Source organism: Pseudophryne corroboree, chromosome 6, assembly GCF_028390025.1.
Source record: "Pseudophryne corroboree isolate aPseCor3 chromosome 6, aPseCor3.hap2, whole genome shotgun sequence".
Lineage (NCBI taxonomy): Eukaryota > Metazoa > Chordata > Amphibia > Anura > Myobatrachidae > Pseudophryne > Pseudophryne corroboree.
The window spans coordinates 192,244,473-192,271,060 of NC_086449.1; the positions used below are offsets into that span (position 1 = coordinate 192,244,473).

Sequence of the window (26,588 nt, forward strand, 5' to 3'; positions counted from 1 at the left end):
ACTCCCTCAGTGTCAATTTCCTCCTTACCCAGGAAAGCCAATAGTCCTGCAGGCCATGTCACTGTCAAGTCTGACGAGTCCTCTCCTGCCTTGGATTCCTCCGATGCATCCTTGAGTGTAACGCCTACTGCTACTGGCGCTGCTGTTGTTGCTGCTGGGAGTCGATCGTCATCCCAGAGGGTAAGTCGGAAGACCACTTGTACTACTTCCAGTAAGCAATTGACTGTCCAACAGTCCTTTGCGAGGAAGATGAAATATCACAGCAGTCATCCTGCTGCAAAGCGGATAACTGAGGCCTTGGCAGCCTGGGCGGTGAGAAACGTGGTTCCGGTATCCATCGTTAATTCAGAGCCAACTAGAGACTTGATTGGGGTACTGTGTCCCCGGTACCAAATACCATCTAGGTTCCATTTCTCTAGGCAGGCGATACCGAAAATGTACACAGACCTCAGAAAAAGACTCACCAGTGTCCTAAATAATGCAGTTGTACCCAATGTCCACTTAACCACGGACATGTGGACAAGTGGAGCAGGGCAGACTCAGGACTATATGACTGTAACAGCCCACTGGGTAGATGTATTGCCTCCCGCAGCAAGAACAGCAGCGGCGGCACCAGTAGCAGCATCTCGCAAACGCCAACTCGTTCCTAGGCAGGCTACGCTTTGTATCACCGCTTTCCAGAATAGGCACACAGCTGAAAACCTCTTACGGCAACTGAGGAAGATCATCGCAGAATGGCTTACCCCAATTGGACTCTCCTGGGGATTTGTGACATCGGACAACGCCAGCAATATTGTGCGTGCATTACATCTGGGCAAATTCCATCACGTCCCATGTTTTGCACATACCTTGAATTTGGTGGTGCAGAATTATTTAAAAAACGACAGGGGCGTGCAAGAGATGCTGTCGGTGGCCCGAAGAATTGCGGGCCACTTTTGGCATTCAGGCACCGCGTACAGAAGACTGGAGCACCACCAAACATTCCTGAACCTGCCCTGCCATCATCTGAAGCAAGAGGTGGTAACGAGGTGGAATTCAACCCTCTATATGCTTCAGAGGATGGAGGAGCAGCAAAAGGCCATTCAAGCCTATACATCTGGCCACGATATAGGCAAAGGAGGTGGAATGCACCTGACTCAAGCGCAGTGGAGAATGATTTCAACGTTGTGCAAGATTCTGCAACCCTTTGAACTTGCCACACGTGAAGTCAGTTCAGACACTGCCAGCCTGAGTCAGGTCATTCCCCTCATCAGGCTTTTGCAGAAGAAGCTGGAGACATTGAAGGAGGAGCTAAAACAGAGCGATTCCGCTAGGCATGTGGGACTTGTGGATGGAGCCCTTAATTCGCTTAACCAGGATTCACGGGTGGTCAATCTGTTGAAATCAGAGCACTACATTTTGGCCACCGTGCTCGATCCTAGATTTAAAACCTACGTTGTATCTCTCTTTCCGGCAGACACAAGTCTGCAGAGGTTCAAAGACCTGCTGGTGAGAAAATTGTCAAGTCAAGCGGAACGTGACCCGTCACCATCTCCTCCTTCACATTCTCCCGCAACTGGGGGTGCGAGGAAAAGGCTAAGAATTCCGAGCCCACCCGCTGGCGGTGATGCAGGGCAGTCTGGAGCGAGTGCTGACATCTGGTCCGGACTGAAGGACCTGCCAACGATTACTGACATGTCGTCTACTGTCACTGCATATGATTCTCTCACCATTGAAAGAATGGTGGAGGATTATATGAGTGACCGCATCCAAGTAGGCACGTCAGACAGTCCGTACGTATACTGGCAGGAAAAAGAGGCAATTTGGAGGCCCTTGCACAAACTGGCTTTATTCTACCTAAGTTGCCCTCCCTCCAGTGTGTACTCCGAAAGAGTGTTTAGTGCAGCCGCTCACCTTGTCAGCAATCTGCGTACGAGGTTACTTCCAGAAAATGTGGAGAAGATGATGTTCATTAAAATGAATTATAATCAATTCCTCCGTGGAGACATTCACCAGCAGCAATTGCCTCCAGAAAGTACACGGGGACCTGAGATGGTGGATTCCAGTGGGGACGAATTAATAATCTGTGAGGAGGGGGATGTACACAGTGAAAGGGGTGAGGAATCGGAGGATGATGATGAGGTGGACATCTTGCCTCTGTAGAGCCAGTTTGTGCAAGGAGAGATTGATTGCTTCTTTTTTGGTGGGGGCCCAAACCAACCAGTCATTTCAGTCACAGTCGTGTGGCAGACTCTGTCACTGAAATGATGGGTTCGTTAAAGTGTGCATGTCCTGTTTATACAATATAAGGGTGGGTGGGAGGGCCCAAGGACAATTCCATCTTGCACCTCTTTTTTCTTTCATTTTTCTTTGCATCATGTGCTGTTTGGGGACAATTTTTTGGAAGGGCCATCCTGCCTGACACTGCAGTGCCACTCCTAGATGGGCCAGGTGTTTGTGTCGGCCACTTGTGTCGCTTAGCTTAGTCACACAGCCACCTTGGTGCGCCTCTTTTTTTCTTTGCATCATGTGCTGTTTGGGGACAATTTTTTGGAAGGGCCATCCTGTCTTGATTGACACTGCAGTGCCACTCCTAGATGGGCCAGGTGTTTGTGTCGGCCACTTGTGTCGCTTAGCTTAGTCACACAGCCACCTTGGTGAGCCTCTTTTTTCTTTGCATCATGTGCTGTTTGGGGACAATTTTTTGGAAGGGCCATCCTGTCTTGATTGACACTGCAGTGCCACTCCTAGATGGGCCAGGTGTTTGTGTCGGCCACTTGTGTCGCTTAGCTTATTCACACAGCGACCTTGGTGCGCCTCTTTTTTTCTTTGCATCATGTGCTGTTTGGGGACAATTTTTTGGAAGGGCCATCCTGTCTTGATTGACACTGCAGTGCCACTCCTAGATGGGCCAGGTGTTTGTGTCGGCCACTTGTGTCGCTTAGCTTAGCCATCCAGCGACCTCGGTGCAAATTTTAGGACTAAAAATAATATTGTGAGGTGTGAGGTGTTCAGAATAGACTGGAAATGAGTGGAAATTATGGTTATTGAGGTTAATAATACTATGGGATCAAAATGACCCCCAAATTCTATGATTTCAGCTGTTTTTTAGGGTTTTTTGAAAAAAAACACCCGAATCCAAAACACACCCGAATCCGACAAAAAATTTTCGGTGAGGTTTTGCCAAAACGCGTCCGAATCCAAAACACGGCCGCGGAACCGAACCCAAAACCAAAACACAAAACGCGAAAAATTTCGGGTGCACATCACTAGTTTTTTCTTCGTTCTGGTGATCGTAATGTGATTGACAGGAAGTGGGTGTTTCTGGGCGGAAACTGGTCGTTTTATGGGTGTGTGCGAAAAAACGCTACCATTTCTGGGAAAAACGCGGGAGTGGCTGGAGAAACGGAGGAGTGTCTGGCCGAACGCTGGGAGTGTTTGTGACGTCAAACCAGGAACGAAACTGACTGAACTGATCGCAGTTGCCGAGTAAGTGTGGAGCTACTCAGAAACTGCTAAGAAGTGTCTATTCGCAATTTTGCAAATCTTTCGTTCGCAATTTTGATAAGCTAAGATTCACTCCCAGTAGGCGGCGGCTTAGCGTGTGCAAAGCTGCTAAAAGCAGCTTGCGAGCGAACAACTCGGAATGAGGGCCTATGAGCCAAAGTCTATCACAAAGTGTGTGATCCTGAACACACAGGTACAGACCTACTGCATAATGGGCGAAGCAGAATAAATGTAGCATTTGCGATTGCTGGGTAACAATTCTGACGTTAACTTAAGAAATATCACATCATTCACAATGGGCAAAAATACTGTACATTTAAAGACTATTAAACTGATGTAATCACCTGTGAGTTGCAGGAACTGGATTGAATATGGAGCCCGATTCAGACCTGATCACTGTTGTGTGAAATCACACAGCAGGCGATTATCAAACAACTACGCATTCACTGCAATGCGCAAGCCCGCCGGCAAACAGAATGGTGCGAAAATTTCCATTGCTAGGCGTACGTAAGGTGACAGTGGCGTAACTAGAAATTTTTCTCCCCCAAGCCAAAAAATTCTTCGGCGCCCCCCCCCCCCCCATCCCCCATAATTGCCACTATTAGAGGAATAAATGTGCGCGCGCCGCAAAATAGGGTGTGTGGCTTCGTTGGGATGGGCGTGGCTTCACATAAAGGGGCGTGGCATTGCAGGAAAAGACTACGTTATACCCCAGTTTTCCAACCTGCACGCCCAGACGTTAGCCACCACTGGAAAGAAAAATAATCCTGATAAATGCCCCTTACATTATTTGTAATTTTTCCTCCTTATAGTAATGCCCAGTATACATTATGCCACATACTGCAATGGCCCTTAGACATTATGCCACACACAATAATGCACATGACACAATATGCACACACCATAATGCCCCCGACACATTATGCCACACACCGTAATGCCCCCGACACATTATGACAGGAATCGCAATGCCCGTTATACATTATGCTACACACTGCAATGCCCCTGATACATTATACCACATACCACAATGCCCGTGATATAGTATACAACACACCGTAATGCCTGACACATTATGACAGGAATCGCAATGCCCGTTATACATTATGCTACACACTGCTCTGCAATGCCCCTGATACATTATACCACATACCACAATGCACGTGATATAGTGTACAACACACCGTAATGCCTGACACATACCGCAATGCCCGTTATACCCTATGCTACACACCGCAATGCCCGTTATACATTATGCCACACTGCAATGACCCTGAGACATTATACCACAATGCCCGTGATACAGTATGCCACACACCGTAATGCCTGTGACACATTATGACACACACCGCAATGTCCGTGATACATTATGCCACACACCGTAATGCCCATTACACATTAAGTCCTACAGTAAGGCTTCTAATTACTTTTAAATTACCTGCTCGTTGCCAGGGGTTTCATGCTCAGGGTGTCATGCTCGTTGCCAGGGGTATCATGCACTGGGTGTCATGCTCGTTGCCAGGGGTTTCATGCACTGGGTGTCATGCTCGTTGCCAGGGGTTTCATGCACTGGGTGTCATGCTCGTTGCTAGGGGGTAGTGCTTGTTGCTAGGGCTGTGCTCCCAGTGCCACATATGTCCCCAGTGCCAGATATTACCCCACGGTGCCAGGTACTCACATGCCCCCAGTGCACAATACAGCCCCCCCCCCCCTATGTGCCAGGTACACATATACCCCCCCCAGTGCCACATATGCCCCCAGTGCCAGATATTCCCCCTCAGTGCTACATATGCCCCCAGTGCCAGATATTCCCCCCCCCAGTGCCAGATATGCTCCCAGTGCCAGATTCCCCCCCCCCCCCAGTGCCACATATGCCCCCAGTGCCAGATATTCCCCCCAGTGCCACATATGCCCCCAGTGCCAGATATTCCCCCCCAGTGCCATATATGCCCCCTCCCCCGCCGCCGCCGCTGCTCCCCCGCTGGTTTGTGTTGGAGGGACACGGAGGGCACAGCGCGCGCCTCTCCTGTGTCCCCTCCTGCATCATCTCCGGCGGCCGCGGGTCTAATAAACGAAGTGCCGTTCGTGAGCTCTGATTGGCTCACGAACCGGCACTTCTTCTATTAGACCCGCGGCCGCCGGAGATGATGCAGGAGGGGACACAGGAGAGGCACGCGCTGTGCCCTCCGTGTCCCTCCAACACGGCAGGGAGGGTTAGTAGGAGCAGATTGACATGCGGACGCTCGTCCGCATGTCAATCTGTGCTAAATCAGTGGCGCCCCCGCAGCCCCTCGCCCCCAAGCCACCGCGAGGGCTGCGGGGGCAGTAGTTACGCCACTGTAAGGTAATTGACAGGAAGTGGACGTTTGTGGATGGTAACTAGCCGTTTTATTGGAATGTCAGGAACAGCACAGGCGTTCCCAAGTGTTTTCAGGGAGGTTGTGTGACGTCAGCTCCGGTCCCAATCAGCCTGTTCTCATCGCACTGTAAGAGTAAGCCCTGGGCTACACGCAGACTGCACAGAATGGGAAAATCATTAGATGATGAGTGAGTTGCTAACAGATTTGCAGATGTCTGCTGTCTGCCAATGTTTTTGCACGGGATACACATGCATTCGCACAATTGCACGGGGCGGGTTTTCACTCTCTATGGGCAGTGACTATCTGAACGCAGACCTTTGCAAATTAGCAGAGGAGTGATCAGGTCTGAAGTGATACGGTTGTTATGTCGACACAGCTTAGGCCGACAGTCATTATGTCGACCACTGAAGGTCGACATGGTCATTAGGTTGACATGTACTAGGTCGACAGGTCAAAAGGTCGACATGAGTTTTTCACATTTTTTTATTTTTTGGATTTTTTCATACTTAACGATCCACGTGTACCACGATCGGAACGGTAACCTGTGCCTCGCAAAGTGAGGCACCTTGTCTGAAGGGACACGGTGCACCAATTGGGGATCCCCGTCACTTTACGAAGAAAACAACGCCAAAAACAGTCAAAAAGCTAATGTCGACCTTTTGACCTGTCAACCTAGTGCATGTCGACTTAATGACCATGTCGACCTATTGTCCCTGTCAACCTAATGCATGTCGACCTTCCGTGGTTGACCTAATGACTGTCGACCTTAGTTGTGTCTATCCAACGACCCATACCCGGTCTGAATTAGGCCCACGGCAATTTAGCTCATAGATTTAAAGTGGCAATAATTTAAAAAAGCAAAACCAATCTGGCTTTGGCTTTTAAATTATTGGCGCTTTAAATCTATGGGCTAAATTGTCAAAATCTCACCAGTTCCTCCAATTTACAGACATTACATTAGGGCCCATGTGCAAGATTTATAGACACTTAAGGGTTCCATTTGAACTCATGCCTTCTAAAGGAAAAACCACAGTTACCTTTTCCCCACAGTGACTCTAAACGATGGATTAATATGATCAAAAAAGTCGTGCTTATTTGAAAATTATTTTCTTAATCTCTTCCAAGAAATTGAGACTATGTTGGAAAATATTTATGAAACTGAAAAGCTCTTTCTCTGGATACAATGTCTGAAGTGTAGAGACACTGGGGTTTATTTGTTAAGCCTTGAACGGAGATAAAGTGGACGGAGATTAAAGTGTCTAGTATTGCTGATGGCAGTCATCGCTAGTGATCTCCTGCAGTTACTAGCACCCACCCCTTCCCCACTGTACAAGTATCTGTACCTCCTCGACTGACACTAATTATCGCCATCTCAGGATGGCAACAGCTGGAAGTGAGAGAAGTACAAAATGCTTTATTATAAGAATAAATCCTTATTTCCAATATCTTTCTTTTACCTCTGCCATGTAATATCACCAGGGAGTAGAACCTTGCTCAGATGCCCCCTTGAAATTTTATTGATAATTTGTGGAAATTACTGCAATAAACAGTGAAAGAAACTCTCTTTTATTGCTGCTAATTCATATGTATATATCTCAGATCAACATAGTGCCCAAATATACTTCATTCAAGATGGTCTATTAGTCTGTTTTAGAATTTACACGTTGCATTGTATTTGCCCCTTTTCCTGCAACCCCCCTAGTAATCCTGTCCATATATTAGATGTAGTTTGGCGTGGATGGTAAATCTGGTTTGATGATGAATAAATAGGACAATGTATGTGATCATCGCCCAACTGAGCTAATGCTGCCATGATGGATATTTCAAATTGTCTGTACTTGTGTGTGTATAACCAAATCTCAGAGAGATCTGTGTGCTTAGCCCTGGGTATGAGGCTCCTTCACTCTCATAGCTTCGGCTTTGGTAGCTAAGGTTTATTTGATGGCTCACATACACTAGGAGAACACCTACTTACCGTTACTCAGCCTACAGGATGCAGCTGACGCATACACCAGACACATGCACTTATTCTATATCACAGTGGTTCCCAAGCTCATTCCTAAAGGCACCCTTTAATTCAGGTTCAAGGATATTCATGCTAAAGCACAAGTGACTTAATTACTGTAGCATCAGTTTGATCATGTGCACATGCATGGATATCCTTAAAACCTGGACTGGTAGGGTGCCTTGAGGACTGAGTTATGAGAAACCTTGCTGTATTATATGCTAAACACATCAGTCTAACTTTATTGAGTCTTTTTCTCTTCCAGGTCTCACTAATACATTCAACATTGATGAAAAGAAACCAAGGATAATCCCTGGGTCAAAGGATGCTTTCTTTGGCTATACTGTACAGCAGCACCAGATTGCAGGCAAGAAATGGTACGTGTCCTCCACTATTCACCTTATTTTTCTAGGAGACTATGTACTGTACATGGCTTGAGAATGCCTAATACCCCTAAATCCTGGGTTATTGGGCGCGAACGCGCATCATCCAGGGATTTTTCTCAGTGAAAAAGGGTCCATCTGTGTCCAGTGAGACGGGTATCCAATCCTGGTAGCTAGCAGGGTTTTAGCTGGCAAGGACCCGGGTGAGCTGCAGAGGTAACGGGTAACCCAGCATGGGGAGTGATGTTTTCCTGGCACAAGAAGATGACGTCTTCTCCAAGCCTCGGCACTGCACCCATGTGCAATGTGAACTGCGCCGATCTGGGAATAACCCAGATCGGCACCACAGTGGAAAGGGGTCTGACCCGGTTTAGAACTGTGTTTCCAATCCCGGTTCAAACAGGGTAATAACAGACAGACACAGAGGTAGGAAGGCCCTGCTTGCAAGCTTACAATCTTTACTGAAATAGGCATTGATATAAAAGGATTGGTGTTATCTATTGCATAATGGTTCACCAGATTGCAAGGTTCTTGGCTGTATATTGTGGTCACACAGTAATGTTGGCATGGGGCCAGGAGGATGGGAAAGTGAAGAAAGAGAAAATATGTGAGGATATGAGTGGACTGAACAGTGGGAATGTAATTGGATAGGAAAGTTTATGAAGTTTATGCAAGTGGTTCTGGAATTTTATAAGCTTGCCTGAAGAGGTGAGTTTTAAGGGAGCACTTGAAGGTTTGGAGACTAGGGGAGAGTCTTATTGTGCATGGGAGCGCATTCCGTGGGTGAAGCCCGAAGAAAGTCCTGCAATCGTGAATGGGAGCAGATAATGAGTGTGGATGAGAGACATAGATCTTGTGAAGTGCAAAGAGGTCGGGGAAGATAGTTGGATGGGGTTGGGAGATATTTTGAGATAAGTGAAGAGATGTATGTTGGTGTAGACTGATTAATGGCCTTGTGTGTGAGTAAAAATATTTTATATTGAATGAATACGGTAGAATACAGGTAACCAATGGAGGGTCTAACAGAGCGGATCCGCAGATGATGAACATCTAGCTAGGAAGATTAGTCTCGCAGCTGTATTCAGAATGGATTGTAGTAGTGAAAGTCTCTTTTTGGTAAGACCAGTAAGAAGATTATTGCAATAATCAATGCGGGAGATAATGAGTGTATGGATTGGAGTTTTTGCAGTGATTTGTGTAAGATATGGTCATATTTTGGATATGTTTTTTAGATGTATGTAACATGATTTTGAGACAGATTGAATGTCGGACAGTTCAGAGTGAAGAATAACACCTAGGCAGCGAGCTTGTGGGGTAGGGTTGATTGTTGAGTTCTCAACAGTGATAGAGATATTAGTTTGGTAACTACTATTCATCGGTGGAAATGTACAGTAATTAATTCTGTTTTGGAAATATTAAGTTTGAGGTGGTGAGATGGTATCCAAGATGAAATTTCAAAAAGGCGTACAATGACATGGACCAATACAGATGGTGACAAATCAGGGTAGGATAGGTAGATTTGAGTATCATCCACGTACTGATGATACTGAAATCCAAAAGAGCTGATTAGTTGTTAGGGTCTCCTGCCCTGTGCTGCCACGTCGTCATGGCAACTGGGAGACAAGTGCTAGCGGAGTGACCTGAGCGCAGCTGATACTCCGGTTCGGGTCTTTTGCTGTGCAGTGGTTATAGGCTCTGTGCATGGCAGGGGATCCGGTGCTGGTTTTTGTGCTCACAGTCTGTGAGGTCTGAGTGGGGCGTGGACAGCACCTGCTTTATAAGGCCTCTTCTCAGGGTAAGCAGATGCTGCTGAATCTTTGTTGGTTAGTCAGTTTCTGAAAGTTAGCCAGTACTGTGTAGCTTTGTATTTGTTTGTTGCTTACTGCAAATAGGCCTGGGGATTTGGTATTACACTCTGCCAATCCAGACCTAGCAGTAAGACTGGAGTCAGTCGTTTAGCTTGCTGGGGTTCTGTTACTACTCTGTGAACTTAGCAAGTTTGCGGCTGTATTCTAAGACTTGCCTGTCTAATCCTGTCTCACTTTGCTAGGTGTCAGGGGTCAGTTTAGTGGCAGTAAGCTGAACCTGTGCACTGCAAGTGAGAATTAGGATTGTGGAGACTCTCCTTGTGTCTATCATTCCATCTCTGACCAAGGAGTTTACTGCCACACCCGTTGGTAACCCTTTAGGGTTTTGCTGTTGCCCTTAGCAACAGCATTTCGGGTTCTCTACGTATTAAAACACAACATCTTGCTTTTCTCATCTGTGCAGTTCTAATACAAGGGAGATACCCAGTTCCTTAGCCTCTGGGCTTCTCTGTTCACTTTGTGTGTATTTTGTTACCCTATCACCTTCTGTGTACGTTATGTCATATTCCCCAGTCTGTCTGTAAGTCCATTTGTTTTGCATAACAGTTCAAACACCAGTACATTCCTGCAGGCACTGGAGTGCATAACAGTCCTGACACCAGTACTTTCCTGCAGGCACTGGTGTGCATAACATATTCAGCAGCCTAATACTCCTGTTGAAATTTTGTGGGAATATGGAGCATACCCCTCAAAATACGTTGCAACAGGTGGTCGATCAGGTGCAGGTCCTGACTCGACAATTTAATGATTTGTCCATTAAAATGCACACCTCCCAGGCTGCTGGCGGAGCTCCCGCAGCAGCAGCACCTGCAGGGGTTAAGGAGCCGAAAGTAAATCTCCCGGATCGTTTTTCTGGAGATCGCTCGCAGTTCTTTTGTTTCAAGGAGAGCTGCAAGCTATACTTCCGGCTTAGGCCTCAGTCTTCTGGGTCGGAGATTCAGCGGGTGGGCATAGTGATTTCCTTGCTACAAGGAGACCCACAGGTCTGGGCATATGGGTTGCAGCCTGACTGTCCGTCGCTTAAAAGTGTTGATGCTTTTTTACGGCACTGGGCATGTTGTATGATGACCCTGACAAGACGGCCTCAGCCGAGGCTCAGATTTCGATCCTTAAGCAAGGGCGAAGGCCAGTTGAGGTTTACTGTACGGAGTTTCGGAGGTTGGCCCATGATACCTAGTGGAATGACCCAGCCCTGAGACACCAGTACCGAAGAGGTCTTTCTAACCAGATAAAGGACCAACTGGTACAATATCCCTTGCCTGATAGCTTGGATCAGCTCATGCAGTTATCCATCCGGGTGGATAGACGGCTGAGAGAGCGTAGGCTTGAAAGGGAGACTGAGATTTCCTTCCTTCCCAAGGGATCCTCAGACTCTGAGGAATTTTCCGAGGAGCCTATGCAGATTGGGGCTACCCGCCTCTCCTCGCGTGAGAAGACGCGGAGGAGACAGCAGGGGTTGTGTTTGTACTGTGGGAATAAAGGTCATGTGGTAGTATCATGCCCAGAAAAGCCGGAAAACTTCAGGGCCTGAGGGTGATGGGAAATATCCTGTCAGGCCAGAAGTCAGAATTTCCCAAGAAGACTTTTATCATTCCGGTGACCTTGAAGATCCTCGGTCAAACTGTCAAGACTGAGGCCTTTGTGGACAGTGGGGCCGACGGGGTTTTTATGGACCGCCAATTCGCCCTGAAACACTCTGTTCCCTTAGTACCCTTGGCATCGGAAATTGAGATTTGTGGGTTAAACGGGGAACCATTATCCCAAGGTAAAATTACCTCTTGCACTAGCCAGATTTCTTTGTTTATTGGAGCCACACACTCTGAAAAATTGTCCTTTTATGTGACTGTCTGTACTTTTGCCCCATTGGTGTTGGGGTTACCCTGGTTAAGGGCCCACAATCCTCAATTTGACTGGGTCTCTGGGGAGATTCTTAGTTGGGGTACTGATTGTTTCAGGAGTTGCTTGAGCCTTCCAGTCAGGCTCTCGCAGCTAAGTTTGCCAGGATTGCCAGGGTGTTATGCAGATTTTGCGGACGTGTTCTCCAAAAAAGTTGCAGAGGTACTACCTCCCCATCGCCCCTATGACTGTGCCATTGATTTGTTGCCAAATGCTAAGCTTCCCAAGAGCAGGTTGTACTCCCTGTCACGTCCTGAGACTCAGGCTATGGCAGAGTACATTCAGGAGAACTTGGCTAAGGGATTTATCAGACCTTCACAGTCTCCAGTTGGGTCGGGGTTCTTCTTCGTGGGTAAAAAGGACGGTTCGTTGCGACCCTGCATCGACTTCAGGGAATTGAACCGTATCACGATTAAAAACTCATACCCACTGCCTCTCATTTCGGTCTTGTTTGACCAGCTTCGTACTGCCACCATTTTTTCTAAGATTGACCTACGCGGTGCGTACAATCTAATCCGAATAAGAGAGGGGGATGAATGGAAGACTGCCTTTAATACCCACTCAGGGCATTATGAATATTTGGTGATGCCTTTTGGGCTCTGTAATGCCCCGGCAGTCTTCCAGGATTTCATGAATGATGTGCTCAGGGAATATTTGGATAGATTCTTAGTTGTATACTTAGATGACATCCTAATCTTCTCCCATTCCCTGGAGGAACATCGGAAGCATGTACGCTTAGTCCTCCAGAAACTCAGAGACCACCGGCTTGGGGCAAAGCTGGAGAAGTGCGAATTTGAAGTTCAGCAAATCGCATTTCTAGGATATATTATCTCCCCAGAAGGTTTCCAAATGGAGGGTTCCAAGGTACAGGCAGTCCTGGATTGGGTGCAGCCCACTAGTTTGAAGGCGCTTCAGCGTTTCCTGGGCTTTGCGAATTTTTATAGACGATTTATCGCTGGATTTTCGTCTATAGTGGCGCCCTTGGTGGCACTCACTAAGAAAGGGGCGGATGTTGCTCACTGGTCTTGTGAGGCTAAAGCGGCTTTTGCCCGTCTCAAAAGGGCATTTGTTTCGGCCAAGGTGCTGCGACACCCAGATCCAGAGCGTCCTTTTGTGGTGGAGGTGGATGCCTCTGAGATGGGTATTGGGGCAGTGCTTTCTCAGATGGGAGTGTCTGATAATCGCCTTCATCCCTGTGCTTACTTTTCCCGTAAATTTTCGCCTGCCGAGATGAATTATGACGTGGGTAACCGGGAATTGTTGGCTATTAAGGATGCACTCGAGGAGTGGAGACACTGGCTTGAGGGGGCTAAGTTTGTGGTCTCAATTCTCACTGACCATAAGAATCTGGCATATTTAGAGTCAGCGAAGCGTCTCAATGCCAGGCAGGCACGATGGGCTTTGTTTTTTGCTCGCTTTAATTTTTTGATAACATATCGCCCTGGGTCAAAAAACATCAAGGCTGATGCGCTCTCGCGGAGTTTTGCTCCAATCCAGGAGACCACCGAGGAGCCGTTGCCCATTGTTTCCCCATCATGTATTAAAGTGGGCATTACCCAGGACCTCTTATCATTAGTCCTTAGAGCACAGGAGCAGGCTCCTCCAGACCTTCCGGTAGGTCTTTTGTTTGTGCCTCCTAGGTTAAGACAGCGAGTGTTCCTGGAATTCCATGCCAAGAAGTCTGCAGGTCACCCGGGTATTGCCAGAACTCGGGAGTTGCTATCTAGGGCGGTGTGGTGGCCCTCGGTGGCTAAGGATGTGGATCAGTGGGTTCGGGCATGTGACATCTGTGCCCGAAATAAGACTCCTAGAGGGGTTCCTGTTGGCCCATTACATCCACTCTCTATCTCATCTAAGCCATGGACCCACATTTCAATGGATTTTGTGGTGGACTTGCCCAAATCCTCGGGGATGACAGCCATCTGGGTTGTCGTTGACAGGTTTTCGAAGATGGCGCACTTCGTTCCACTGGTTGGGCTGCCATCGGCCAGACGCCTGTCTGAATTATTTATGCTGCATGTTGTGCGTCTCCACGGGTTGCCACTTGATGTGGTCTCTGACCGCGGATCCCAGTTTGTGGCCAAATTCTGGAGGGCATTTTGTTCCGATCTCCAGATTTCTGTCAGCTTGTCGTCGGGCTACCATCCGCAGTCTAATGGGCAGACTGAAAGGGTGAACCAGTCCTTGGAGCAGTTCCTCAGGTGTTATGTCTCCAAGTGTCAGACTGACTGGGTTGCTCATCTGTCCATGGCGGAGTTTGCCTATAACAACGCGGCTCACTCTGCTACAGGGATCTCTCCCTTCCTTTGTGTGTATGGGCATCATCCTAAGGCCAATTCTTTTGACCCCCTGGACTCCACGCCTGGTGGTTCCTCTGTGGTTTCGGTCCTTAGAGGTATTTGGCGGAAAGTGAAGAAAGCCCTTGTGTCTGTGTCATTAGTGACCAAAAGGGTTTTTGATAAGCGGAAAAGACCCTGCAGCTTCAAATTAGGAGACTTCGTCTGGTTGTCTACCAAGAATTTGAAGTTGAGACAGCCATCTCATAAGTTAGGCCCCCGGTTCATCGGCCCTTATAAGATCACCAGGGTTATCAATCCGGTGGCATTTCAGTTAGATCTGCCCCGTTCTTTGGGTATCAATAAAACATTTCATTGTTCCCTTTTAAAACGGGCGATTAGTAATCCTTCTTCCAGTGGAAGACCTTCCCCTCTTCTGATACGTGGCCAGAGGGAGTTTGTTGTTGAAAGGATTCTTGACTCCAAGGTGGTTCGGGGTCGGCTGTCATTTTTGGTGCACTGGAAGGGGTATGGCCCAGAGGAGCGGTCGTGGGTGCGCAGTTGTGATCTTCATGCCCCCAGACTGATACGCTCTTTCTTCTCGCAGTTCCCCAATAAACCCGGTGGTAGGGGTTCTTTGACCCCTCGTCAGAGGAGGGGTACTGTTAGGGTCTCCTGCCCTGTGCTGCCACGTCGTCATGGCAACCGGGAGACAAGTGCTAGCGGAGTGACCTGAGCGCAGCTGATACTCCGGTTCGGGTCTTTTGCTGTGCAGTGGTTATAGGCTCTGTGCATGGCAGGGGATCCGGTGCTGGTTTTTGTGCTCACAGTCTGTGAGGTCTGAGTGGGGCGTGGACAGCACCTGCTTTATAAGGCCTCTTCTCAGGGTAAGCAGATGCTGCTGAATCTTTGTTGGTTAGTCAGTTTCTGAAAGTTAGCCAGTACTGTGTAGCTTTGTATTTGTTTGTTGCTTACTGCAAATAGGCCTGGGGATTTGGTATTACACTCTGCCAATCCAGACCTAGCAGTAAGACTGGAGTCAGTCGTTTAGCTTGCTGGGGTTCTGTTACTACTCTGTGAACTTAGCAAGTTTGCGGCTGTATTCTAAGACTTGCCTGTCTAATCCTGTCTCACTTTGCTAGGTGTCAGGGGTCAGTTTAGTGGCAGTAAGCTGAACCTGTGCACTGCAAGTGAGAATTAGGATTGTGGAGACTCTCCTTGTGTCTATCATTCCATCTCTGACCAAGGAGTTTACTGCCACACCCGTTGGTAACCCTTTAGGGTTTTGCTGTTGCCCTTAGCAACAGCATTTCGGGTTCTCTACGTATTAAAACACAACATCTTGCTTTTCTCATCTGTGCAGTTCTAATACAAGGGAGATACCCAGTTCCTTAGCCTCTGGGCTTCTCTGTTCACTTTGTGTGTATTTTGTTACCCTATCACCTTCTGTGTACGTTATGTCATATTCCCCAGTCTGTCTGTAAGTCCATTTGTTTTGCATAACAGTTCAAACACCAGTACATTCCTGCAGGCACTGGAGTGCATAACAGTCCTGACACCAGTACTTTCCTGCAGGCACTGGTGTGCATAACATTAGTTTGCCAAGAGATGTGGTATAGATTGAGAAAAGAAGAGGGCCTAAGACTGAGCCTTGTGAAGGGGGATAATAGGGTGTGCTCCAGATGTCACCAGGCCCAGGTGACGCCTCTGACCAGGAGAACACCATCCAGTGAACACCTCCATAGGGGAATGGATTTCAGAGAAGACTCAGATTGCATCTTTTCTGCTATAGGGAACCCACGGTGACGGAGAGGCAGCTTGTGTTGCGTATGCAAGATACTAAAAAGCAAAATGCATCTTGTGTTCATCATCAGAAAATAAAGATCCTGGAGGTTGCAGCAGGAAAATATATCGGCCGCTGTCTGCCACCAAGACCATCTCATTTGCATACATACATATACATTTTGCATTTACTTTTAAAAGGGAAGAAATAATAATGTTGCATCAATTGTGTATACTTAAGCTGTAATATTTGTAAGAGAATTATTTGTTTGGAAGATGAGACATAATAAAGAAATAAAATATTAAGACTGAGCCTTGCGGTACTCCAACTGATAGCGGTAGCAAAGAGGAGATGGATTCAGAGAATCGGACACTGAAAGAGCGATTAAATAGGTAGGAAGCGGAAATGACCTGTAGACTTTGCAGTGACCAGATCATTCACTACTTTAGTCAGTGCTGTCTCTGTGGAGTGTTCGGAACGAAAGCCTGGTTGAGTGGGTCCAGTAAATTGTGTGAGTTAAGAAAGTGTGTGAGGTGAGTGTATGCAATGTCTCAAGTAGCTTGGAGGGGCATGGGAGCTGAGAGATGGGATGATAGTTTGAGAGAGAGTTTGGGTAAGAATTTAGTTTTTTTCAGAATGGGCGTAATCACTGAATGCTTGAACAGTGTAGGAAAGATACCAGTAGAGACAGAGAGAGAGAGCTTACAGATTTTAGTTAATGTTGGAAGGAGCACAGGAGACAGAGCTTTACTGATTTGTGAGGTTACAGTATCTAGAGAAGACGTAGTTGAGTAGGAAGATGAGAAGAGTGTTGATACTTCATCTTCATTTGTGGGATCAAATGGAGAAGGTGGCAGAGGCTTTAGATAGGGATTGAGCAGGTCGCTGGCTGAGGAAAAGCATACCTTTTCATCTAAGATCTGATCTCATCCTTGAAGTAGGAGCAAGATTTTGCACACTGATAGTGGCTGCTGGGTTGGGTGAGGAAGGGTTGATAAGTGATTTAAATATATTAAAAAGTCACTTGTGGTTAGAGGCTTGAGCAGAGAAGAGAGTTTGGAAACATGTTTCTTTGGTAGTGTCCAGGGCATTACGATAGGAGTGGTAGATGGTCTTATATATGAGGAAGTCGCTTGGAGTATGACATTTCTGAGAAAAAAGTAAAATTGCAGCAAATATGAAGAAAGAGAATGATTTACACCAACTCCAGTCCTCAAGTACCACCAACAGGCCATGTTTGTGGCTTTCTTTATAAATACACATGTGAGTTACTCTATTTTGCTGGGTTAGTAATTATCTCACCTGCTTCCACAGACAGAAACCAGAAATCCTCAAAACATGACTTACTGGGAAAACTTGAGGTTAAAAGACCTATTTTCCCAACAAACTACATAAAAAAATTCCAAGACAGCAAAAGACAAAAATAAACCTTATTAGGGGGCACTCTTAAGACATGAAAAAATATAGAAAATGATTGTTATAAAACTTAATGTTTATTATAGCTTAGAGATAAGTTTTTGTTACCGATACTGCACTCTTAACTATTCTTAGTATAATTTTATGTGACTATAAGTTCGGCTGCTATATATACCCTGCAGATGGTCCTCTGCCAGATTTGGACCCTATAAATATAAATAGAACAAAAAGTATCCACAGGGGCGCCTATAGTACGTATAGCTTATGCTAGAAACCGATTTTCCTCAATAAACGATTTCTTAATACAGGTATAACCATTAACCAATCATTCAATTGATTATCACCCCTGGGTGATATGCAAGTTGTGTCTGAAGTTGACAGAAACCTTTGGTCCTAATAAGGCACACTGACAACTAAAGAAAGCAATGTATTAATATACCGTATGGACTGAAAATCCATTTTTCTTTAAAAAGTTTTAATGTTTTTAAGAGATTGGTTAATGGTTATATTAAGAAATCATTTATTGAGGAAAATCGGTTTCTAGCATAAGCTCTACGTACTATAGGCGCCCCTGTGGATACTTTTTGTTCTATGTTTATTATAGCTTATAAAATATTTAGTAAAAACATTAAATAAAAATGGGTTACAAGAAGGAATACAGTAACTCATATCAGACAAATAATTGCTTCTGGTATTAAAGTATCAAATCAGGAAAAATAATGTGTCAGACAGATATAATGTAATCATTGAAATTGTATTCATGAAATAAATCTTTCTAATTGATATCTTCACATCAGAAGAAATCTTTACAAAATAAATAACTTAGATATCAAACGGTGATGCAGTATCAACACAGTAGTAATCTCTTAAATATGTATATTATTTATTTAGTTGAATATTATATTCTAGTCATACTACTGGTGTCAAAGGCAAAGAAATGGACAAAAATAATGGACTCGTTTTCCACCTTAAAGGTATAAGGAGTCAAAATACAATACACACAGAAAAGACATATCTCAATATTCATCCACAGTTCACAAATCAGATCCCAACATCAAAGTGTATTTTAGCTAACCACAAGTACAATCCACAAATACAGTAGTTATTAAAGAAACCTTTATAACAGTGGTATTCCCAACCAGTGGTAACATCTAATTGGCTTTCAGAAAACAGAGAAGGAAACTTCTGCCCTAGTATATCATAACAAGATCCCAAATTATTTTGTACCGTGTGGTATTTTATGTTTTTTTTGGGGTGCTGCCAATGACAACAAAGAGGACACAAATAAAACATAACTTTTAATACAATATATATATACACTTTAATAAATAGTTTACAAACAAGCAAAATAATTCTAAAAGCATATATAGAGACAAAAAAATTGTGTGAAAAAGTTGTGCAATGAAATAATAAATGTGAAAGAGAAATGAAAATCCCGCTGTGTGGTTCTGCTGCTTATGCTCTTATTAGAATGCCTGATGTGCGTACAGACATTTTTTGGAATATTTTCTGTTTATACTAAGTGTTAACAAAAGCAATATGTTTGTTCTATGCATTCTGAATGTTGGGAGCCCCCAGCACAGCAGCTGGGAGACGGCTGCATGGGTTCAGCACCATGTATTGTAAGCATGACATTTCATGCATTCCGTCAATTAATGAATAAATAAATAAAATAAATACACATATCTAATTGAATTTTAATGGGCCTGATTCTGAGTTGAACATTGCCACCTTACTGTCCGACTGGGACAGCCTGCTTACTACCTTATGCTTATGCAAGCATCCGCTCATCTATGTGAGCATCAGTCCGACTCTATCATTCTTTATTTTCCCTTGACCTTCCTGGATTCCCAGATGAACGATAATGAACGAGATAGAGCGGCCCCACTGAGCGATTTCATGAACGATTGAACGATATGTCTAAATTTTTGACACTAGGGTTTTTGCGCATTTGTTTGTTCTGCATTTATATGTCATTGCTCATCATTTATCGTTCACACTGGCCACACTGAGCGATATGCACCGTGCCGTCAATGATATAGTCCCAGTCCCGTATTGAGATGGGGCCCGGGTGGCTGAAGTCAGGATCGGGGGGCCAGGCCAGCTGCCTGTCTGCGCATTGGCAGGCAACCATGGAGGGTCAGAGCCGCGGTCATATTGTTACTACAGAGACAGCCATGAGCCAATAGGAGTTTGCGGACCGGCAGTCAATCAGGAGCTCCGGTTGGCTCACGGCCGGCTCTGTAGTAAGAATACAGCCGCGGCTCTGTCCCTCCGTGCCATGGCTTCCTGCTGGTGCGCAATCAGTCAGCTGACTTGGCCCCTGATCCTGACTGCAGCTACTGGTAAGTTTGGGGTATGAAAGAGGAGGGTAGAAATGGGTCATTGCATGTGGTGGTGATGGTGGAGGGGGGAGGCCTGATTTTTTGTAAGTCCCGGGCCCCATCATTTCTGATGGCAGCCCTGGGTACAATGTGTGCAGTGCACACAGGCTCCTGAGTCCAGGGGGCCCACACCACACACACTGCACCCATGTTTTATTACTTAACTGTCCAGAGTCCCGCGTTGGATGCTGCAGCAAAAAATCACAACCAAAATGGCCACCGTTCATGCGCAGTAGTCTCTGGAACACGGCGGGCACGAGTCTAGAGGAAGGGGCCCACCCGGAGTCTGCACATAGGCCCCCTCCTCTGTTAAAACGCCTCTGATCCACACTCCACCAAACATGGAAGTCTGTGTACATACCCAAAACACTCTCATGTCACTACCATGAGATGGATCAGTTGGATCACACGGTTGCTGCCCAGAATTGACCATTTCACGGAGTGGAGGCTCCAGGGTTGGGGCTGCAGCACAGTCCTAAATTCAAATAGGGGAGCTACACCTACTACCAGTCCCGTCCATGTCCGTCAGGGCCGCAGCAAGGTCCCTCTTCACCCTAGGCAGAGCTTCTGCCTAGTGCCCCCTAATCTGCAAACCCCACCACCACCACCATCAACGCCTCTCGAAAGGGAGATGCAGGTGGCCACTAGGTGGGCTGGCTGGAATGAATTGAATCATTATACTTATATAAAGGGACAACACTCAAGGACTTTTAAAGTGAAAAAGAATATTGTGATCAAAGTCACAAAACTTTGTCAGCATGGAGGAAGCTCTGAGGCACTGGTGCAGCCTGATAGCAGTGGCTGCACCTGATTAGACCTGCGGCAGCATCCAGCACAGTGTCAAATGAGGCTGCATACAGAGACATCCTTCAGTTTTGTGATAGATGAATTCAGTGGCGCCCTCTAGGAGCTGGCACCCCTAAGCAGCCGCCTAAACCTGCCTAATGGTAGAGCTGGCCCTGATGTCCGTATGTATGGTATGGCGCATGTGCAGTCTGCACTTGCTTTCCACTTTGCATGCACTCTCTGCAGATTCCATGATGTGTTTTTTAGGGTGTCGTACGGTATGCCGGCGCTCGGGCTCCCGGCGTCCAGCATACCGGCGCCGGGAGCCCGACCGCCGGCATACCGACAGCGTGGCGAGCGCAAAGGAGCCCCTTGCGGGCTCGCTGCGCTCGCCACGATGCGGGCACGGTGGCGCCCTACGCGCGCCACACTATTTTATTCTCCCTCCAGGGGGGTCGTGGACCCCCACGAGGGAGAATAGTTGTCGGTATGCCGGGTGTCGGGATTCCGGCGCCGGTATACTGTGCGCCGGTATCCCGACATTCGGCATTCAGAAGACCACCCGTTTTTTAGATACAGCTCTAAAAAATATCTGTGTTAGTTCAGCTTAGTTGTGCATTAAATGTCAAGCATGTCTTATTAATTAAATTGTCTCCAATGCTGTGTTGGTGTTTTGGATGATGTAGCATCCTTTCTATACAACGTATTGCCCTCTAGTAGATTGCCAGAGTTCGAGGAAAAACATCAGTGAGCTCTTGCCGTTGAAATGCTTGAAATAATAGCAGCAAGCCCATGAAAAAAAAAAAATCATGTGTGTTTTACTTAACATAAATCACTGTGGTAGACTATAAAAAGAATATTGAGGGAGAATTCAATTGATTTTGGCACCAGCTGTCACTTGATGGATATGCTGTCAATAGATCTACAGTGTCTAGTTAGACAGTCAATAGATCCACATCATATGGTCAGTACTTATGGATTATGACTGGGAATAGAAACCTTGACCAAAGCATGGCGAGCGAAACAAACTATGTAAGGGGACACCATGCACTAACTGGGGGTCCACATGCTCAGACAACGAAAACTACACCAAAGAAAGCAAAAATGTTTTATCGTCCTTTTCCTGTGTCGACCTTTTGAACCTGTCAACATTTTCCTGTGTCAACCTTTCATAAGTCGACCTAATGATCATATCAACTTTTGGACCATGTTGACTTTTTCACTGTCGAACATATGGTGTCGACCTAAGATTGTAGACCTTCCTACTGTAGATCTATTGATCTGTAACCCACTAGATAGCACCCGACAGAGCAATTTAATTGTTGCACCATTCGGACAGCCGCCAGCATCGCCATTTCTTCTAGCAGCCCCCCGTGCTGGAGAGCCAAAACGCGACCCATTTGGGCTCCCAAACAGCACTTTTCACGTTGCGCCCAGCACTTTGGTCTGGTTTAGTTGTTCTATGAATCATAAATAAATGGCACTTAACTTGCTTTTTTTTTATCTATATGGAGTTGGTGCTTGAAAAAGGAAATAAGTAGGTAACAAGTATAAAAATTAGGTCTTGTCAGTAGACAAGTTACAATTTCCCTAGAGATGTGCGGCAGGCACTTTTCATGTTTTGTGTTTTGGTTTTGGTTCTGGTTCCATGCTCACGTTTTGGATCTGGATTGGTTTTGACAAATCCACCCATTCGTGTTTTGGTTCTGGATGATTTTTGAAAGAAAAAAAAAACTCTATAAAAACAGCTAAAATCGCAGAATTTATACGGCAATATAACTGGACTTATACGGCAGTATCACTGGACATATACAGCAGTATCACTGGACTTATACGGCAGTACCACTGAACTTATACAGCATTACCACTGGACTTATACGGCAGCAGAGGGACACCACCACTGGACTGATGCAGCCCAACACAGACCACTGGACTGGACTTATACAGCAGCACTGGACATATGGCAGCAGAGGACATCACCACTGTGACTGGACTGATGCAGCACAAGACACCACCACTGGACTGATGCAGCACAACACAGCACCACTGGACTGGACTTATACAGCAGCACTGGACATATGGCAGCAGAGGACATCACCACTGTGACTGGACTGATGCAGCACAAGACACCACCACTGGACTGATGCAGCACAACACAGCACCACTACACTGGACTTATACAGCTACACTGGACATATGGCAGCAGAGGACACCACCACTGTGACTGGACTGATGCAGCACAAGACACCACCACTGTACTGATGCAGGACAACATAGCACCACTACACTGGACTTATACAGCTACACTGGACATTTGGCAGCAGAGGACGCCACCACTGTGACTGGACTGATGCAGCATAAGACACTACACTGGACTGAGCAGCACAAGACAGCACTGGAATCGCCACCCCACTTTCCCTCCCGCACAGACACTGAAGACAGAGACACGTCCTCTCGCTACACTCTCCAATTCCGGAGTGAAAATGGCGACAATGCGTGGCACCTTATGTAGAATCCAAAACCCGTGAGAATCCGACTGCGGGATGATGATGTTTTGCTTTGTTCTGGTTTCTGAGTCAGGCAGGAAAACCCGAGCCGGGCTCGGATCCGGGCTCGGGTAGTGAAGTTCTGGGGGGTTAGGTTCTCAGAGAACCGAACCCGCTCATCTCTAATTTCCACTCTACTTGTTTCCTACATATCCCTCAAGGTTCTATTGCACTAACTATAAAAGATAGAATGGGATTTTGTATTGTGACAACAATGCAGAGAAACAGTTAAGAGTTTTCCATATGTTTGAATTTTTGTGGTGTGTTTGTATCTCATTTGGGATCTGTAGGAATCTCCAGTGCTGGCTGGGTTTTATCTGGAGAAAACATTCAAGGAGGTGTCTAGATTTTCAATATGATTCTATATAAAAGGGGAATTCAAACAGAATGAGCCCACATAAATTATTAACCATTATTCATATAGTACTAACATTTAACACAGTGCTTTACAGTTATCACTCATTTTAGCCTCTGTACCCGACTAAAAACTCATAAATATACTAACACTGACCTGCCAGTACGTTTTTAGACTATAGGAGGATGTCAAAGCATGACGAATAATCAATCAGAAACACATGGATTACATTCAAATTGCACACAGATTGTCTTTTATTATATCAGAAAGGCTGGTTACTCAGTGACACTGCGAAGAACCCAGTCAGGGGTAAACACATGATTTCTAGAGGGGGTTTCAAATCAAATCCACAATGTACCACTCTGTGGAACACTGGGGCAAGTACGGGAGTGTGCGGGAGCGGTAGAAGAACCTAATATCATTATCAACCCTGGACATTAATGTACCCATTGGTCTTTTAATACATTGGACAGATGGTCTATATCATGGGTCTTCAACCTGTGGCCCTCCAGCTGCTGTGAAACTACACACCCCAGCATGCCCTGCCACAGCTTTGATATTAAGATATGCTAAAACTGAGGCAGGGCATGCTGGGATGTGTAGTTCCACAGCATCTGGAGGGCCGCAGGTTGAAGACCCATGGTCTATATAGTTTAGGCTGTATCAAATATGTTTAACTAATAAAAATAAAATAAGTGGTCAGGAAAAGGTTAAACATCTAATAAATAAATAAACAAACAAACTAACATAATAGAACCAGTAGGAGATAGAACTACACTTTCTAAGCACACATTTTCCCTCCTCATGTTATGGCTCCTGTCTCTTCTTCCTGGCAGTTAATCTCACGTCCACTGCGGTGATTGAGGGCTTATATTCACACACACAGCAAACTCGGTAGAAGAAGCTGCTAACACTGGCAGTGGCGCACGTATGGGGGCTCAGAGTACCTGGAACCCCTTCCCTGGCGACCCAAATTTTTTATTTTAAAGATGGAGACAGCTGTGACTCTGTCTCGGCAATAGCTGCGACCACAAACGCAATCTTAGCTCTCTGCATTCACAATGGGGTTTATTCAGAGATGGACGCAGATTTCGCTCCCACAGCAAAATCTCCATCCATATACTCACATGCTGGGGGCCGCCCAGCACAGGGCAAGGCCGCACAGCATGTGTGGCGCCACCCCGTGATGCGTTCACAGCGAATAAGGGGCATCGCTGCCATGTTTCCATACACAGGTAAAGCAGTCGATGTCATAGACCGGCCCTGAAAATGGTCATGTCACGCCTCCGTTTCCCAATACCAAACCCCACCACCACCCTCAAAGTCCTGGTGCAGCCCCTGGATGCCTGTTGCCTGTCAATCTGTCAATGAACATGCGATCGATCCTTCCAGATATGATCGCATGGTGTGGGGTTGCGCACTATCACCAGTGCGCGTGCGCAGACACTATGGACTAGACTGCAGCGGCTGCGTCCAACTCTGAATAAGGCCCAATGTCACAGGGGAGCTGCTGGCTGCTCTCAACCACAGCAGCGCCCTCCTTCTTCTTAGTGCCATCTGTCTGCTCTAAGCCGCCAGGCTGGTATGTATACATGTACTATAGCTAAGGACCTAATTCAGATCTGATCACAGCTGCAAATTTGTTAGTAAATGAGCAAAGCCATGTGCACTGCAGGGGGGGGGGGGGTAGATATAACATGTACAGAGAGAGTTAGATTTGGGTGGGTTATTTTGTTTCTGTGCAGGGTAAATACTGGCTGCTTTATTTTTACACTGCAATTTAGATTTCAGTTTAAACACACCACACCCAAATATAACTCTCTCTGCAAATGTTATATCTGCCCCCCTCTGCAGTGCACATGGTTTTGCCCAACTGCTAACAAATTTTCTGCTGCGATCAGGTCTGAATTAGGCCCTATGTTTCAAGTGTGCACGTATGTATGTAAATTATATGTGTGTGTGTGTGTGTGTGTGTGTGTGTGTGTGTGTGTATGTGTACTTGTGTATGTATGTATGTATGTATGTATGTGTGCTTGTGTTTGTGTAGGTATGTATGAATGTTTATGTGCTATGCATGTATATATATATATATATATATTATATATATATAAATACATATGTTCAACCTCCTGTGCTTGTGACATAACTGGAGGGCACTGAGCACAACACACAAGAAGTAGCAGGGGAGTTCCGGCTCTACTAATATATACACAGACACATTTATACACACACAGACACACAGAAACCCCCCAGAGTATATCCTGTGTTTGACCCTGATTGGGCATGTGCGGCAGCTCTCATAATTTAAGATGCTGGTCAAGAGGAGGGGGGAATCCCCTCTGCGTTTGACTATGCCAGTGACTGCATGCATCAAGTGGAATTGATTTGCTGGCAGTCAGGATGCCGGCGGTCAGAATACCGACCGCGGCATCCCGATAATTAGAATCCCAACTGGGGAAGATAAGTTTACCTACCTTCCACCCCTGGCTCCCTAACCCGCCCTATCCATAGCCTAAACCAAACCTAACACCCCCTCCCCTCCCCCATAGCCAAACCCTAAGCCTCCCTGGTGGCGCCTAAACCTAACCCAGGTTCAGGATACCGATGCCAATATCCTGACAACTGACAATGCTGCCAGCCGGTGCACCAGGGCTATTACCACTCGTGAGTGTCCATGACACCCATAGAATGGGAATAGATCAAGCCGGCAGCGTGTGGAGTGCAGTGAGCCCGCAAGCGGACTCTTAGTGCTCTTCCCACTGCCGGCATTCTGGCGGGTAGAATGCCGCTGTCGGGATATTGACAGCCAGCATTCCGTCCACTGATAAAACGTATGTAATCCAGACAGACAAGTGACTGGCAACAGGTTATACGGAGTCCCGATAAACTGCCAACAAATTCTGCAAATAACTCTGAAATGTGAGAAGAAGAATGTATCTTTTGGACAATGTCTTTAATTTAGTCTGGCAGTTGCTACCTGCTGGAAATCAGTTCCAGATTATATGGTTCATTTGCCTTCCCATCAGAAATTACAGTCATATGTC

General features: G+C 46.2%; 1 protein-coding gene across 1 annotated transcript in view; it reads left to right on the forward strand.

Moving 5' to 3' along the window:
* ITGA11 (integrin subunit alpha 11) overlaps positions 1-26,588 on the forward strand; it is a 201,955-nt gene that overhangs the window by 41,728 nt on the left and 133,639 nt on the right. The window contains exon 2 of the mRNA XM_063925538.1: positions 8,117-8,228. Coding sequence (XP_063781608.1) covers positions 8,117-8,228 — 112 coding nt within the window. The remainder of the gene's footprint in view (positions 1-8,116; positions 8,229-26,588) is intronic.